Source organism: Natator depressus, chromosome 9 (genome assembly GCF_965152275.1).
Source record: "Natator depressus isolate rNatDep1 chromosome 9, rNatDep2.hap1, whole genome shotgun sequence".
NCBI lineage: Eukaryota > Metazoa > Chordata > Testudines > Cheloniidae > Natator > Natator depressus.
In genome coordinates, this window is record NC_134242.1 from 101680763 (window position 1) to 101698496 (window position 17734).

The 17734-nt window shown below is 47.6% G+C and overlaps 1 protein-coding gene across 6 annotated transcripts in view; it reads left to right on the plus strand.

Annotated features, from left to right (window-relative positions):
• Window positions 1-17734, plus strand: part of TAF1 (TATA-box binding protein associated factor 1) — a 147623-nt gene that overhangs the window by 64462 nt on the left and 65427 nt on the right. For all 6 annotated transcript variants that reach the window (XM_074962836.1, XM_074962841.1, XM_074962837.1 and 3 more), the window contains 6 exons: window positions 9017-9147; window positions 11768-11848; window positions 13089-13238; window positions 13409-13528; window positions 13693-13868; window positions 14893-15134. In XM_074962836.1, coding sequence (XP_074818937.1) covers window positions 9017-9147; window positions 11768-11848; window positions 13089-13238; window positions 13409-13528; window positions 13693-13868; window positions 14893-15134 — 900 coding nt within the window. The remainder of the gene's footprint in view (window positions 1-9016; window positions 9148-11767; window positions 11849-13088; window positions 13239-13408; window positions 13529-13692; window positions 13869-14892; window positions 15135-17734) is intronic.

Genomic DNA, 17734 nt, shown 5'->3' on the forward strand with positions numbered 1-17734 from the left:
AATATTTTAACAAAATAAACATGAATTTTTGAACTTAGTTAAACATTCAAGTATTTTAAAATCAGGTTTTTTTGTTTTTTAACTAAAATAGTTAAATGAAATATTTAAAAAAAAATAAATCGCTTATGTCAGCCAGGTCAACATGAGAAACTTAAAATATTGGCTTCTGCAGCTAACTCTGTTGTCTTCACCTTTATTTTCCTGTTCGTAATCTGGAAAAGAAAACCAAGCTTTCCTGATTTTTCAGGTCCCAAACGATTTCTCAATATGGAATTAATTAGTCCAAAGGAAGAAAATATTCTTTCTGCGCCGGCAGAAGAAGCTACTGCTGTTAAAAGTGAGATTATCACTTCAACAGCCTCTGAATCCAAGTGCTTAAGTGACTTCCACCAGTTCACTGGTGTGACTTCCTTTAAAACATCATCAGCAAACATATATTCACCCTTAGCTCTGAAGTTTATTATAGTTGGCATTATGGAGGGATGATTGCTGGATGTCCGTGTCATAGCCAACTCCTCTTCTTCAGCAGTTAAGGTTTTGAGAACATCTGCTCTGTTGGGTGGATTGTATCCTGGTCTTAATGACTGAACCATGTTAATGAAGTGTGGGTTCTCAGTCATTCAGAAAGGAGAGTTTGTTGCATAAACAAACTGGGCAGTTTTTTCATCAATTACCTCTTTTTGTAGTCTGCTGGTTCTTATCACAAACTTATCTATGGTTGTTTCTGGATGATGGAGTTTTTTTTTCTTTTTGCTGCAGGTGATATACTGTGGCTATGTGACATACACGGTGTGACTGAAACACTGTCATTGGCAGGTTTCAGAGTAACAGCCGTGTTAGTCTGTATTCGCAAAAAGAAAAGGAGTACTTGTGGCACCTTAGAGACTAACCAATTTATTTGAGCATAAGCTTTCCTGAGCTACAGCTCACTTCATCGGATGCATACTGTGGAAAGTGTAGAAGATCTTTTTATATACACACAAAGCATGAAAAAATACCTCCTCCCACCCTACGCTACCAGCACTCCCAGCTACCTTCGAGACACCACTGACTTCCTGAGGAAACTACAATCCATCGGTGATCTTCCTGATAACACCATCCTGGCCACTGTGGATGTAGAAGCCCTCTACACCAACATTCCACACAAAGATGGACTACAAGCCGTCAAGAACACTATCCCCGATAATGTCACAGCTAACCTGGTGGCTGAACTTTGTGACTTTGTCCTTACCCGTAACTATTTTACATTTGGGGACAATGTATACCTTCAGATCAGCGGCACTGCTATGGGTACCCGCATGGCCCCACGGTATGCCAGCATTTTTATGGCTGACTTAGAACAACGCTTCCTCAGCTCTCGTCCCCTAACGCCCCTACTCTACTTGCGCTATATTGATGACATCTTCATCATCTGGACCCATGGAAAAGAAGCCCTTGAGGAATTCCACCATGATTTCAACAATTTCCATCCCACCATCAACCTCAGCCTGGTCCAGTCCACACAAGAGATCCACTTCCTGGACACTACAGTGCTAATAAACGATGGTCACATAAACACCACCCTATACCGGAAACCTACTGACCGCTATTCCTACCTACATGCCTCCAGCTTTCACCCTGACCACACCACGCGATCCATCGTCTACAGCCAAGTTCTGCGATACAACTGCATTTGCTCCAACCCCTCAGACAGACACACACCTACAAGATCTCTATCAAGCATTCTTACAACTACAGTACCCACCTGCGGAAGTGAAGAAACAGATTGATAGAGCCAGAAGAGTTCCCAGAAGTCACCTACTACAGGACAGGCCTAACAAAGAAAATAACAGAACGCCACTAGCCGTCACCTTCAGCCCCCAACTAAAACCCCTCCAACGCATTATTAAGGATCTACAACCTATCCTGAAGGATGACCCAACGCTCTCACAAATCTCGGGAGACAGGCCAGTCCTTGCCTACAGACAGCCCCCCAACCTGAAGCAAATACTCACCAGCAACCACATACCACACAACAGAACCACTAACCCAGGAACCTATCCTTGCAACAAAGCCCGTTGCCAACTGTGCCCACATATCTATTCAGGGGACACCATCACAGGGCCTAATAACATCAGCCACACTATCAGAGGCTCATTCACCTGCACATCCACCAATGTGATATATGCCATCATGTGCCAGCAATGCCCCTCTGCCATGTACCTTGGTCAAACTGGACAGTCTCTACGTAAAAGAATAAATGGACACAAATCAGATGTCAAGAATTATAACATTCATAAACCAGTCGGAGAACACTTCAGTCTCTCTGGTCACGTGATTACAGACATGAAAGTTGCGATATTACAACAAAAAAACTTCAAATCCAGACTCCAGCGAGAAACTGTTGAATTGGAATTCATTTGCACATTGGATACAATTAACTTAGGTTACCTTGCATAATGACTTAGCCACTCCCAGTCTCTATTCAAGCCTATTTCCCCTTGTTTTTTCCTCCCCCCCCCCCCCCCCCCGACATTCTTGTTAAACCCTGGATTTGTGCTGGAAATGGCCCACCTTGATTATCATACACATTGTAAGGAGAGTGATCACTTTAGATAAGCTATTACCAGCAGGAGAGTGGGGTGGGAGGAGGTATTTTTTCATGCTTTGTGTGTATATAAAAAGATCTTCTACACTTTCCACAGTATGCATCCGATGAAGTGAGCTGTAGCTCACGAAAGCTTATGCTCAAATAAATTGGTTAGTCTCTAAGGTGCCACAAGTGCTCCTTTTATCATTGGCAGATAACTCTGAAACTATAGAAAATGATGGTGATCTTGAAGGTGGATAGTCTTCCGAATCCTGTATGCTGAGGATGGATTCTCCTAAAGAAAATAAGTCAATGCAGTTATTTAATTATTATTACCATACTGCTCATTGAGTATTCCTCATTGCATTCACTGACACTCAGTACTACTTTAAAGGTGAAATTGTAAAAGGAAGATCTGCCTATTTCAGCTGATTATTTTTTTATCACAACTGCATCTAAAATGATAGTACCATAGAGTAACAACTATATTTTTTGCTCAAACATGAGAATTCAAGAATAGTCCAGAAGGAGGACAGGCAGTCCTTAAGAAAAGTATGAAATAAAAAAAAATTTACCAACCTGAAGATCCTGCATGTTCAGACATGTTCCTTTCATCTTCAACACAGCTTCCTCCTGAGAAGGAACACTTCTCATGATGTTTCATGTGGACAACCAGACCTTGCATTTCTTTGTCGCACTGTTTGCATATTGCGTGCATGCCTTTCTTACCCACAGGTAGAGGAACTTCATTAAAATATTCCCAAACTGGGTCTCTTTTACGGCCTGCTGTCATTACAGGTTTTCCCTTTTAGTGAGAGAATGGTATGGTAGATCTCAAATCAGTGAAGGCTACACTCGGAAAGACCTCAACACTTGTGGAATATGCTGCTCAAACAGTTTCACTTTTGTTTCTACTGCCTGTCCCTCCCTTATCACATTTATCTCCAGACTTCTTCTTGTCCAGATCTATTCTGCCCCCAACAATCTTCTATTCATTGAACTTTTTGAAACTTGGCTCTTTTAGCGAGAGGTAAGGGATTGACACTGTACACAGATTTGCAGAGGGACAATAGGGTTGAGGTCTGTTATTTCTCACCTCTATATATTCATTTATTTAAAAACATTCTTGTAGTTAACAAGCATGTTATCTCTGGAGAGACAAATACAGTTTGAGAACTGCAAAACTAAGCATCTCTGATGGTACCTTTTAGACTGAGCACTGAGTCCCGTTGGGTAGATAGAAAGATTAACCTAAATAATCTATACTGAAGCCCCTGGAACCCCATAAGATTGCGTTCCTAATCCATGAACTGTTGGAACTCATTTACAAAACTTTTCTTAAACATTACATGAATATATTGTCTCATACTATAGAATTAGAATTCATAATCCCTATTCCATGATGAAATATGTTATAGCTCAAAGATATCTTAATTAAAACTATCTTTAGATAGATTTTTTTCCTCAAAAAGCATTTTATCAAAAAAATCCGATTTTAATAAAAAAATTTTTTTATTTAAAAAAAAAATCATTGATTTTTATCCACCCTGATTGGGACATCATTGGTATATTAAACACTTTTGAAACTTAAGTGTTAAGAGGCAGGGGAGGACGTGGCACAGTGGTCTGTTAGCTTCAAGGCATTGACCATGATAAACATAATCGAAGCAGAAAATCCGTCTCTAACCCTAATTTGTTTTTAATATCGGGGATTTGTTCAATTAGTTCCCATTACTGGATGTTACACTAGAATCATGGAGATTTGGAATGTAGTGAGAGGATGTAGCCCTCAGGCTCTGGGACCTCTGTCAGCAACACAGTATACACCTCATTGCCACTCACCTTCCAGGGGCCAAGAATGCTGTGGCAGATCGCCTCAGCAGGACCTTCGGATCTCGCCATGAACGGTCCCTCTATCTGGAGGTGGCCAGCTCCAGCTTCCACAAGTGAGGAACTCCCCAGATGGACCTGTTCGCATCCAGGCAGAACAGGAAATGCCACATCTTTTGCTCAATAAGGGGCATGGACAGGGGATCCCTGTCAAATGCTTTTCTATTCCCATGGTCGGGGCTCCGATGTACACCTTTCCTCTGGTGCTGTTGCTCCCAAGGGTCGTCATGAAGACCAAGCAGGACAGGGTGAGGGAGAGCCTCATAGCGCCGGCTTGTCCGTGCCAGCACTAGTACAGCACACTGCTGGACTTTTCGGTGGCGACTCTGTTCCAGCTGCTGCTCAGGCTGGACTTGCTGTCCCAAAATCACGGCAGTCTTTTGCATCCAAATCTGGCAGCGCTGCACCTGACAGCTTGGCTGCTGTGTGGTTGAATGAGCAGGAGCAGCAGTGCTCGGCCGATATCCAGCAGATCCTTTTGGGAAGTAGAAAGCCCTCTACCAGAGCAATCTACCTGGTCAAATGGAAGCAGTTCAGCTGTTGGACCTTGGATAAAGGCATTCGGCCTGAGCAAGCGTCACTGTAGCTGATTTTAGACTGCATTCCGTATCTCAAGCTCCAGGGCTTGTCTCTTTCATCAATCAAGGTCCACTTGGCGGCCATCTCGGCCTTCCATCTGCCGCTCAAGGGCAGATTGGTTTTCGCCCAGGACATGATGGCCAGATTTCTCAAGGTCCTTGAGCTCCTCTACCCGCATGTCAAGGACCCTGTTCCCCCATGGGACTTGAAACTGGTGCTGTCGCGGCTCCTCCTTTTGAGCCTTTGGCTTTCTGTTCTCTCCTTCTCCTGTCCTGGAAGGTTGCGTTCTTGGTTGCGGTGACTTCGGCCCGTTGAGTCTCTGAGTTTCGGGTGCTCACCTCGGAACCGCCTTATATGGTCTCCTGCAAGGACAAGGTCCAACTGAGACCGCACCTGGCTTTCCTGCCCAAGGTGGTCTCTGTTTCATTCAAGCCAGGACATTTACTTACCGGTCTTCTTGGCAAAACCACATAAGTCAGAGGAGGAGCGTAGACTGCATGCCTTGGATGTTAGGAGGCTCTGGGCTTCTACATCAATAGGACTAAGCCCTTCCATAAGTCAACACAATTGTTCATCGCTGTGGCTGACAAGATGAAAGGTCACCCTGTATCTGCTCAAAACGTTTCTTCTTGGATCACTGCCTGCATTCGCTTCTGCTATGATCAAGCGAAGATGCTGCTCCCGGTGATTGTTGCAGGCCTCTTCAGAAGCGTTTGTGGCCCAGGTGCCTATCCAGGACATCTGCAGGGCAGCCACCTGGTTGTCCACCCATATGTTTACATCCCCCTATGCACTGACCTAGCAGGCCTGGGATGATGCTGGGTTTGGTAGGGCACTACTGCAAGCTGCGAGGCTATGAACTCCAAGTCCACCTCTGTAGATACTGCTTGTGAGTCACTAGAATGGAATGACATGAGCAAGCACTCGAAGAAGAAAAAACGGTTACCTACCTTTCGTAACTGTTGTTCTTTGAGATGTGTTGATCATGTCCATTCCATTACCTGCCCTCTTACCCCTCTGTCGGAGTTTCTGGCAAGAAGGAACTGAGAGGGTGTAGGGTCGGCGGTGCCTGATATACTGATGCATGAGCGTGGCACTCGAGGCGCCACAACCAACCCTACGGATACCGCTAAGGCGAAAGTCTCAGACAACTGTGCACGTGGGCGCGTGCACACCTAGAATGGAATGGACATGAGCAACACATCTCGAAGAGCAACAGTTATGAAAGGTAGGTAACCGTTTGTTTGTTTTTTATGGTCACCTTAGCAGCCATCATCCCGTCATTGGCAAAAGGCATGTGGTTTATGACTCTAGATATGCAGAACAGTTATTTTTGTATAGACAGACACCTGTCTCAGATAGTTCCTGAGGATCACAGTAGGCCCTCAGCATTTTCAAGACAGGGTCATGCCATTTGGACTCAGCACTGCTCCGAGGTCTTCACCAAAGTTTTCTTCATCAGGGCGGCCTACCTCAGGTGTTATGAATTCCCATATCTTGATGACTGGCTCCTAGCAGCACAATCCAGAGACAAAGCCTGTATCTCAGCCTCCATGTGTCTCAGGCTCCTTTCTTCCCTCAGAGTCAGCATCAGCATAGAAAGATTCCAGACTCTGCAAGAACTGTAGTCAACAGTCCCTCTGTCCCAGCCAGGACTTGTCTATCCCTCCTGGACCACGTGGCCTTATGCACCTATGTTACCGCTTTCATTTGTCTCCACCTTCCCTGTTTCCAGATGTGGCTCCAGGGAGTTTACTCACCCACTTGCCCATGCCATGGACCTTATGCTGACTTTTCCTCCCAAGATACTCTCCTCCCTCCAGTGGTGGACAGACCTGCGACATATCTGCATGGGGGTTCCCTTTCTTCCCAGACAGGATGATCATCTCTGATGCATCCCTTGTAGGGTGGGGAAGCGCACATGGGACACCACATGACACAGGGAACATGGACCCCTTGGGAATCTAGGATGCACATCAAATTATGGAACTCTGGGCTGTACAGAGGGCATGCCAAACATTTCTCCCATCCATCTGCTCCCACCATGTTCTTACCAGGTTGGACAACACCAGCACTGTTTATTACATCAATCAACAGGGGACCCCGAAGTCACTCGCTTTGTGTGTGGAGGAGGTCAATCTATGGAACTGATATATTGCCCACAGATCCTGTTGTCTGCAGCCTACCTTCTGGGGACTCAGAACATGATTGCTGACTCACTCGGCAGAAGTTTGGTCACTGATCATGCATGGGAACTTCACGATACCACAGCGAGCGACATATTCAGCCAATGGGGGACTCTGATCAGGGACCTCTTTGCCTCCCCTGCCAACAACAAATGCAGCACATACTACTCCAGAGGGGCTATCAGTCTCCACTTTCAGGCCGATGGTCTCATATTCTGCTGGTTGGACCAGATAAACTAGGCCTTCCCTGCTCTGCCACTCCTTCCATGAGTACTCCACGAGATCAGGAGGGAGAGAGCGACAGGCATCCTGATCAACCCGTTCTGGCCCGGACCGTTCTTGTTCCACAACCTTCTCCGTGTGTCAGCCCCTCCCCCACTTCTTACCCCGCCTTTCCTGAGTACTAAAGCAGCACAACAGCAGGGTCGGACATCCTGATCCAAGTGCAAAATACCCTCCCAAGCAGCAGGGAAGAGCCTGAGGTGCTCCTGCCAGGCCAAGTGGAAACGCTTTGCCTCCTGGGCCCAGAAGAAAGCGCTTACCCAGGAGAGGTGGAGATTCCCTTCTTTTAGATTACCTCCTGTCCTTGAAAGCATCGGGTCTTGCCCTCAACTCTGTCAAGGCTCACCTGGCAGCAGTTAGCGCTTTCCACACCCCTCCACCCGACTGAAGGACACACCGTATTCATACACCTGTTGACTGCTAGGTTTTGGAAAGGCCTCATCAGAACCTTCCCACCCGTACAATCTGTTGCTCCCCAGTGAGATTTCAACCTAGTTCTGTCAATGCTAATTCTTTGAACCACTGGCTTAGTGTTCTAGGCCCCTCCTTTCCATGAAATTCACCTTCCTTGTGGGTATTGCTTTGGCAAGAAGGGTAGGTGAACTTGGGGCCAGGATGCAGACCTGCATTTCACCATTTCTGGTCTGCTGGGCCTTGGCCTTCTATCTACAGAGGGTGACACTGATCAAGAAATCCCCTAGATTTGTTTATTACAATAGTTGAAAGAGTCAAGGGACAGGCGATCTCCACACAGAGACTCTAAGTAGATTTCGGGATACATTTACACTGTGCTATCAGTTATCTGGACTGCCTCCACCCCTTAGAGGGAGGGCCCATTCCACAAGAGCCCACAAGCATTCCACAAGCATCAACCACGGTCCCCCTTCACGACATATGCTTCAAGACATATGCAGAGCAGCCACGTGAAGTTCAGTACATACCTTTGCTATGCATTACGTTTTGGTATAGGACTCTGCGATGGATGCCTCATTTGGAACTGCTGTCCTCTGCTCAACCATTCCTTCCTCATCCTTGCACCCTCCTCTGACTTAGGTACTGCTTGTTAATCACGCTCAGTAGAATACAATAGGGACTATTGGTTGAAGGAGAAGAAAAGGAGAAGTTGTTACTTGTCTGTAGCTGAAGGTTCTTCGAGAAGCGTGGTCCCTATCTGTATTCCACTGAGTGTTTATGCAAGTGCACCATGTGTCCAAAACTGGAGATTTTGAAAGTGGTAGTATCCATTGTCCACAAGTGCTCCCTTGGCTTGCCTCATGGTTTCGTCCGAGATGATAAAGGGTAGGGTAGACCAATCACATCTCCAGTTCCTTCTCCACCGTGAATACAAGAGATCCAAAGCGGAGGGGAAGGAGGGCGGGTAGTTAAATACAGATAGGGACCTCACATCTCAAAGAACCTCTAGTTACAGGTAAGTAACCTTTCCTTCTTCTTTGAGGGATGGTCTCTATTTGTTACAAGTAAGTAACCTCCTCATCTCTGCATTTTTCAGGGATGGACTCAAACTGGTGGGTATTAAAGTCAGACTTCAGATTACCAACAGAAGAGGAAATAAGAGCGATGGTGTCCCCAGAGCAGTGCTGCGCCTATTATAGCATGATTGCAGCTGAACAGCGGCTAAAGGTAAATGTCTCTTTCAGGCTAACTGATATATACTGATAAACTACAGGTAACTCTTTCTTTGTGGAGGATGAAGCAAGGTGCAACCTTCCCTAATGGGGGGACTAATTTTGCCTTAGTTTTGGTAGATTAGCCTCTTGACTCTCAGGCACACTACTAAACCCTCTTCTGCACTTCCAGATGTCCAGGGAGGGAACTGGATACACCTCTACCCTAATATAACACGGTTCTTAGGAGACAAAAAATCTCACCGCGTTATAGGTTTGTAGCATTCATGCAAGATTCATGCACTTGGCAACATTCAGGGCACACCCGAAGTGTTGTATAGGAGCAGTGCACACACGGCTCCTCTCAAGGGCATAAACCTTAGAATCTTGCCGAAATAACATAAACTGTAAAAAGCCTCCCAAAACTAAGCTCAAAGCCCAAAAACAAAAAATACAATAAATAAAAATTAATAAATAAAAATATTATACAAAACTAATATATTCCTTTTATCTATTAAAATATATAATACAAAAAAAAAAAAACCTAACAAACCAGCCCGTCGGCAAACGAGCCTGCTTACTTGCTTAAAGCTTATCCTGTCTTGTATTTAAACCGCAACAATAGGTTAGACCGCGTTATATCGAACTTGCTTTGGCCCCCCCGTTCCTTGTTCCCTGACCGCCCCCTCCAGAGACCCCTGTCCCTAATCATCCCCAGGACCCCACCCCCTACCCAACCCCCCTGCTCCCTGTCCCCTGACCCCCCACCCCCGACAGGCACTCACTGGCAGCGGCGGGAAGTGGAGCAACATGGCTCCACTCCGCCACCTCCCAGCCACGGCTTTCCGCTTCCCACCGCCTGTGAGTGCAGGGAGGTTGGGGAAAGGACGCCCCGCGTACTCACCTGCAGTGGAAAGCGGAGCACCGTGGCTGGGAGCTAGCAGAGCGGAGCGGGCTGGGGCGGGGCTGCTCCGCTTCCTGCCACTGGTGAGTGTGGGGAGGTTGGGGAAAAGATGCCCTCCGCACTCACCTGGCCTCCCCCCCCCCCCCCCCGCTAATCCCCTGGGCCACTCTGGGACTGCGGGGCCCCCAAAAGTACCCCCTCACACAGCTCCTGCCTCTCAGACCCCGGGGCGGGGGTGGGGGAGGAACGGCGTTCTATCGGGTCACGTTATATCGGGGTAGAGGTGTACATGACAAAAGGGAACCATTAGATTCCCACCATCTTGGATGGGTTTCTCCACCCTGTCCCCTTACTGTACTTGGTGAGGAAGTATCTAGTGGAGACATGGCATCCCAGAGGCTGAGAAGGGGTGTGGAGAATGAATTAGTGAGTGGGAGGCCTGGCCAGTGGGCTAGCCTGCACGTGGGGCTGTACCTGTAGTGGGCATGTGGTGCCACTGGACTTGCTTTGAAAACAGTTTATTTTTTTAAGTCAAGATTTCACAGTTTGTCCAAATTAGGGTTGCCATACGTCCGGGTTTTCCCAGACATGACCTTTTTTTTTTTTTTTTTTTTTTGATCCTGTGCCTCTGGATGGATGGATTTTTCAGATAAGAGGCAATGTCTAGGATTTTTGTGAGCAGAAGTTGCAGCTCAGAAAGAGTTGTCTGTGCTCAGATTGGTCCCTTCTCTGCAGCCACAGCTCCCGGATCCTGCCCACCCAAGCCCCAGCTCCCAGGCCTGGGGAAGGGGAGAGGCCCGAAGGGAGGTGCTGACTGAGGGCTGGCGCTGCATCCTGGGCTGTACTAGCCGCGCTATCACTGTGACAAGGAGGGACTGCCCCCCACCTCAAGAGTGAGGCCGCATATACCCCTTCCCAGTACACACTCCTGGTATCCCTCTCAGTGTGTGTGTACACACACACACACACACACACACACACACACACACACACACACACACACACACACACACACACACACACACACACACTCCCTCAAATACTCCTCCCCTTTGCAAGCTCCCCTCCTCAGACTTCCCACCTGCTACCCCCTCACCCCGACAGTGTCCTCTTTTAGGGAACCTGAAATATGGTGTCGTGAAGCGAGGACTCACCAGCGCTGGTCATCCTGGGAATTAGCTGTTCCAGCCCGGAGCACCCTCTGCAGGCCAGTGTCTCACTTGCCGCTGGCCCCCGTGTCCCTCCCAGACCTTGGTGCCCCTCTACGTCAGGGTTCTGCCCCCAGCAATAACCCACAATCTGGGTCTCCCCACCCAGGGGAACCCCCACCCCTCTATCCCCACCTTGCCTCAGTGGCTACTGACAGTCACTATCGAGCCCACGTTCACTGGGGCAGACTGTAAATCACTCATCATCGGCAAGGAGGGTTTAGACCAGCTGCCTTTGCCTAACCCTGGGCTGCCCCTCTGAAACCCCAGTACCTGCTTTGGGCCTTCAGCAGGTGACCACCCCGCTACATACGGTAACCCTAGTCCAAATGCTGATACATGTTTCAGCTTTGTTAATCTCCTGGTGGTCTCTCCCCACAGTGTGTTCTGTATACTACACTTGGTCTGTTCTCTGCTGGAGACTGTCAGTCTCATAGTACTCCGTTTTTTCCTTTTCTCATGGGTCCTTTTTATAATTTGGGAGTTTGATTTATTTATTTATTTTTCCTTCTGTTTCTCTACAGGATGCAGGTTATGGGGAAAAATCGTTCTTTGCCCCAGAGGAGGAGAATGAAGAGGACTTCCAGATGAAGATTGATGATGAGGTACTGTCAAGGCAGAGCAGGGAAAGGGTTAGACATATGATGGTCTGTATTCTAGTCTGGTAGCAAATAAATAAAATCTTTTTTAAACGGAGAGCACATTTTCTTTTGGTTGTGGATTATATAATCGTGATTTCCTCTCCCCCCCTCCCCACACTTTTATTCTGAGGAATCCACCCCTTTCTGCAAAATGGACTCAGTGCAAGGGCTTGCCTGTACAAATACTTAGTTGTGGCAAACTGGGATGTAAGCCTACCCCCCCACTAGCCTATTATGTGCTAAGTGTCCTGGGGCTGAAGGTAAAATCTCTGCCAAAACTACAGCTCATATAACAGCAAAGGATGGCCTGAACACATTACAACAGTGCTCTGAAGTCCACTGACTAGTTGTAATAGCTAGGACTGTATTATCTGAGACCCCCTATTCACCCAGCTCCCACTAAAGCAACTATGTTCACTATACAGGAATGCTGCTGGTAGATAGGCCTATGGTCAGACTCTCAGGCATAGGGAAAAGAGCCTTGTCAGCATCTCCTCATTGACCAGTCCATGGTGGGGATTTGAGTTGGGAGTTGGAAAGACAAGAAGAAAAGCACCATGAAAAGAGGTGGAGGAGAACCTAGAGCATGGCGAAATGGAGAATAGACCACTCTGTGGACATGGTCATTGTTAATGGTTGTTCAGTGCTTAGTTACCAAGATGATGGCAGTCTTAGAAATATTCAGGATAGAGGGGAGACTAAGTAGTGAGAGAACTGTGGTGATCCGTGTCCCATCCTCGAAGGGGATTACTGCAGACCCTAAGCGGTTCAATTTGACAGTATATCAGCTTAGATCTAATAAAAAGATAGTAATGCAATCTGATAGTTCAGCAGGGGTTCATGAGGCATCAGCTGGTGCTAGCATGAGCAGAGGTGCCTGGGAGAGGAGAGAGCTAAGGTGACAGCACAGGTCAGGAGGGCTCAGCACATCAGGGAATGCAGATGTCTATATTTATTGCATTGTATTTTTAAAGCTGTTTGAACATAAATGTTTCCTCTGAGGACAGATCATGTGTGTGTTTATGGTTCACTCAGTTTATGTCCATTAAAAACTGTGGCCTGTCAGTAAATTAAACTTGAGAACATTAGTAAAAACTGTTTAATTTGCTTGAAATTTTGGTAGGGCCAAAAACAAAATGGGTGGAAATCTCTCCCTGGTGAGAGTGACAGAAGTGTGATGGCCTATTCCTCCCCTTTATGGCAGGTGCGCACAGCTCCTTGGAATACCACACGAGCCTTCATTGCTGCTATGAAGGGGAAGTGTCTTCTGGAAGTGACTGGTGTGGCAGATCCTACAGGTTGTGGTGAAGGATTCTCTTATGTGAAGATCCCTAACAAACCAACCCAGCAGAAGGTAGATGTGTTCCCAAGGCTGGTGAGGGGCAAGAGGGATAAGTCTGAAGAAGTAGAATAAAGATGGGTGAGGGGGAGGCGGTTTGAGAGGATGTCAGACAGAGGGAATGAGAATACAGAAAAGGTTAGTGTGTGTGGTGACATTCAAAGGCTATGTCTTTCTTTGAACAGGATGACAAGGAGCCACAGCCAGTGAAGAAGACTGTGACAGGAACGGATGCTGATCTCCGGCGTCTGTCTCTCAAAAATGCCAAACAGCTTCTACGTAAATTTGGTGTTCCTGAAGAAGAGGTGAGTTTGATACAGGAGCTGCACAGTATGGAGCCCTGGGCATGGGATCCAGAGTGGCTTATGGAGAGGGCTCACTTTTAACTCTTAGCCTTTCTGACTCCGGATCCTCCTCCCTAAACTATCTGTCTCCTGAATCCCTTTCTAGTGTGTGTCTTGTTTCTCAGATTAAGAAGCTTTCCCGTTGGGAAGTGATTGATGTGGTGCGCACAATGTCCACAGAGCAGGCTCGCTCAGGGGAGGGGCCTATGAGTAAATTTGCACGTGGGTCTCGGTTCTCAGTGGCAGAACATCAGGAGAGATATAAAGAGGAGTGTCAACGCATCTTCGACTTGCAGAATAAGTAAGTTCTTATCAGGCATTTACAGCTTCCTGTCCATCCCACAGTCAGGAGCCTAGAGTCTTTCAATTTGCTTATGGGCCTTATGGACTTTGAATGCCTGTGAGCTGCCAGAGCATAGTGGGGACTCATGTTGATTTGTCCAGCTGAGCCACATTAATAGAGCACTGAGGATGAGGGCTTTGTGGGAATGTTTATAGAAAATATCTGCATGGCTTTGGTGTTCTCTTGGTTGCAGACCTTTTGGGAAAGATCAGGAATGGAAGTCTGGCACCATACCCTGACAGGTGTGATATGATATTCCACAGAGCTTTGTTTCTAGGGCCACAGTTTGCTAGCTTCTTACACCTGTCTCTATTGGATAGCAACTACTGGCTCCACCCCCTTCTCTGTGTTACTATAGCTCGTGACATTTACACCTCCATTCCGAGGCTATATCTACGCTTAAAATGCTACAGTGGCACAGCTGCAGCAGCACTTCCGTGTAGACACATAACGCAGCAACAGGCAGGATTCTCCCTTTGCTGTAGGTAATCCACCTTTCCAAGAGGAGGTAGCTATGGAAGAACTCTTCCATCAACCTAGCTCTACCTACATCTGGGGGTTAGGTCGGCTTAACTACGTCTCTGGGGGGTGTGGAATTTTTACAGCCCTGAGAGACGCAGTTGTGCCAATGTACCTTTTCAGTGTAGACCAGCCCCAGGTTCTTCAACCAAAATGTTGGACTGGGAGCCAGCAGGGTAGGCAGATGATTGGACTATCACTAGGGAGAGAAGGACAATTGAATGAGAGGAGGGTCATTGAGTTTGGGCTCCTTTTGGGAGCAGGAGCTGCAGGATGGCTGAAGTGGGAGAGCTGATTAACAGTTTGAGGGGTTTGTGTACATTCCAGGCTACTTTCTGGGGGGCTGGTTTCATACCTACTGCTGCCACTTTTGTCCTCTTATTTATGCATGGCGGGTGGGGGTAGATGTTGAGGTACTTGTGGCTTGTAAGGTAACTGACTTTGAAGCTGTCTCCTGTTTCAGAGTTTTAGAATCAACTGAGATCTTGTCAACAGACACAGACAGCAGCTCAGCTGAGGACAGTGACTTCGAGGAGATGGGAAAGAATATTGAGAATATGTTACAGAACAAGAAAACCAGCTCACAGCTGTCTCGGGAGAGAGAAGAACAGGAGCGGAAGGAGCTGCAGAGGATGCTTCTGGGAGAAGACAGTGGCAATGACAAAGAAAGGAGCAGAAAGGACAGGAGAGACAAAAAAGGATTGTGTGAGTGATTGCAATAAGTGGAATGCAGGGGGCAGGAGATCACAGAATATCAGGGTTGGAAGGGACCTCAGGAGGTCATCTAGTCCAATCCCCTGCTCAAAGCAGGACCAATCCCCAACTAAATCATCCCAGCCAGGGCTTTGTCAAGCCTGACCTTAAAAACCTCTAAGGATGGAGATTCCACCACCTCCCTAGGTAACCCATTCCAGTGCTTCACCACCCTCTTAGTGAAAAAGTTTTCCCTAATATCCAACCTAAACCTCCCCCACTGCAACTTGAGACCATTACTCCTTGTTCTGTCATCTGCTATCACTGAGAACAGTCTAGATCCATCCTCTTTGGAACCCTCTGTTTGAAATTTTTTAGGGGTCTGCAAATGAAAAAAGATTGAAAACCACTGCTCTAGGGCTTTATTTACTCTATAACTAGGACGATGTTATTTTAACCATTTGTGACACCCTCACCTGGTTACACCACAGTTGTATATGTGCAACAGATTTTCACAACACTTTCTAGGCATTAGCCATGTTTGTGTGTCTAAATCTACCACACTGTGTTGTAGCAATTTATTCTGGAGAAACTTGGGCAGCTATTCTGTAGTGCCTCAACAGAGAAGAGTGTAATTTGGAGTACATCTACACCTAGAGCTTGTCTATACTATAGTATTGTGATATGTCCTTACTATGCCGGTAAAACATCTCACCTCCACAAAAACAACTTTCAGCAGTGCACAGTTGTTCAGACCATCATTACACTTATTCTGATCAAAATTGATCACTATTTAATCAGCACTGGATTGATCTGTAATGTGGTATTGCCACTGTGGGCAGGAAACTCAGACTAGAAGAAAGTACTTTGACAGAGGGGGCATTTAACCACCAGGACATTATTAACTTTTCCTTTGGCTGACAGAAGGTCTAGGACAATCAGGCTGGATGTCAGGAGTGTCTTGGATTACTACTTGTACAGAACTGAGCCTTCAGAAAGTCAGATGGGTTATGTGTTTATATATGCCATTTGTAAAGAAGATAACAGAGCCTCTAAGGCAACAGTGTTTAGATGGGTAGTAGCAGCAATCAGGTCAGGCAAAACTCCACATGGGATCAGGAAACGCTCAACTAGGTCAATGGCAACTCATACATAGCCTGAGAAAAATGAAAAAAGGGAGGGCTATTGTCTCAAGTGTTTAGGAGAGGGCCATCAGACAGATAAGTGCCCAGTTTACAGGAGCTTTAGACCCAGGACTAAGAGAGAGTGAGACTATCGTTTGAAGCTCCTCTTGATGGAGTCGGCCCTCCGCCCACAGCCGGCACTGGAAGCCACACCGACATCAGTGCACAGTGCCCCGGCCTCGGTGTAGGATGTCCCTGCACCAAGGAAGGACTCCTCCAAGAAGCACCGATGCTGCTCCCCGACTCGTAAGGCCAGTGCTACCAGGCAGCACTGCTCACAGTCCCCGCTGCTGCATAAGAAAAAGAGGGCGGACAGGGGTTGTTCCCCCATCAAGAAGCTGTGAGGGGATTCAGCAGGGTGCGTCCTCCGACGGGACACCCGTGGTCTGGGCCTCAAGACCTGGCACCATCGACTCCAGACGTGGTTGGCATGGGTGCACAGGTCGGGCAGGGACCCAATGGACACGATAGTTACCCTCCCCCCTCGCATTCTCGAGTCTCTCCAGTGGTGGCTGCAGCCACAAGTGGTCTGTGCGGGAGTACCCTTTGCCAAACCCCAACCTACGCTATCCCTAGTCACGGACGCATTGGCGGTCGGTTGGGGAGTGCACTTGGGCAATACCAGAACCCAAGGCCTATGGTCCCACACAGAACTATCGCTGCACGTCAACGTAAGGGAGCTGAGGGTGGTTTGTCTGGCATGCCAAGCGTTCTAGGCCTGCCTGGAGGGTGCATGTGTGTCGGTGCTGACAGACAACACTGCAGCGATGTTCTAGATAAACAAACGGTGGTGCTCGCTCCTCTTCCCTGTTCCAGGAAGCCTTCAAGCTGTGGGATTTTTATATCTCCCACTCGATACACCTAGAGGCGTTGCACCTTCTGAGAGCGCAAAACTAGCTAGCTGATCACCTCAGCTGCTCATTCCATGGTCGTCAGTGTTCTCTGAGGCCTGACATCGCGCACTCGATTTTCCAGAGACGGGGCTCTCCCCGCATAGACCTGTTTGTGACGCGGAGCAACAGGAAGTGCCCGCGGTTCTGCTCTTTCCTGAACCACAGCCCAGGCTCCAACGCAGATGCCTTTCACTTTTCATGGACGAGTCACCCTCTGTACACGTTCCTGCCCTTCCCTCTCATACACTGAGTCCTCCTCAAGGTTCACCGGGACAGGAGTTCCTTGATCCTCATAGCGTCAGCGTAGCCCCGCCAGCACTGGTTCACCTTGTTGTTGAACCTCTCAGTGGACAGACCAGTAGCACTTCCTGTATGCCCGACCCTCATCACACAGGACCACGGCTATCTGCAACACCCCAATCTGGAGTCCCTCCATCTCATGGTTTGGAATCGCTGTCGCTGAACCCCCTTGAGCTTCAATGTTCAGACCCAGTGAGGGAGGTCCTGCTGGGAAGTAGGAAACCCTCCACTTGTG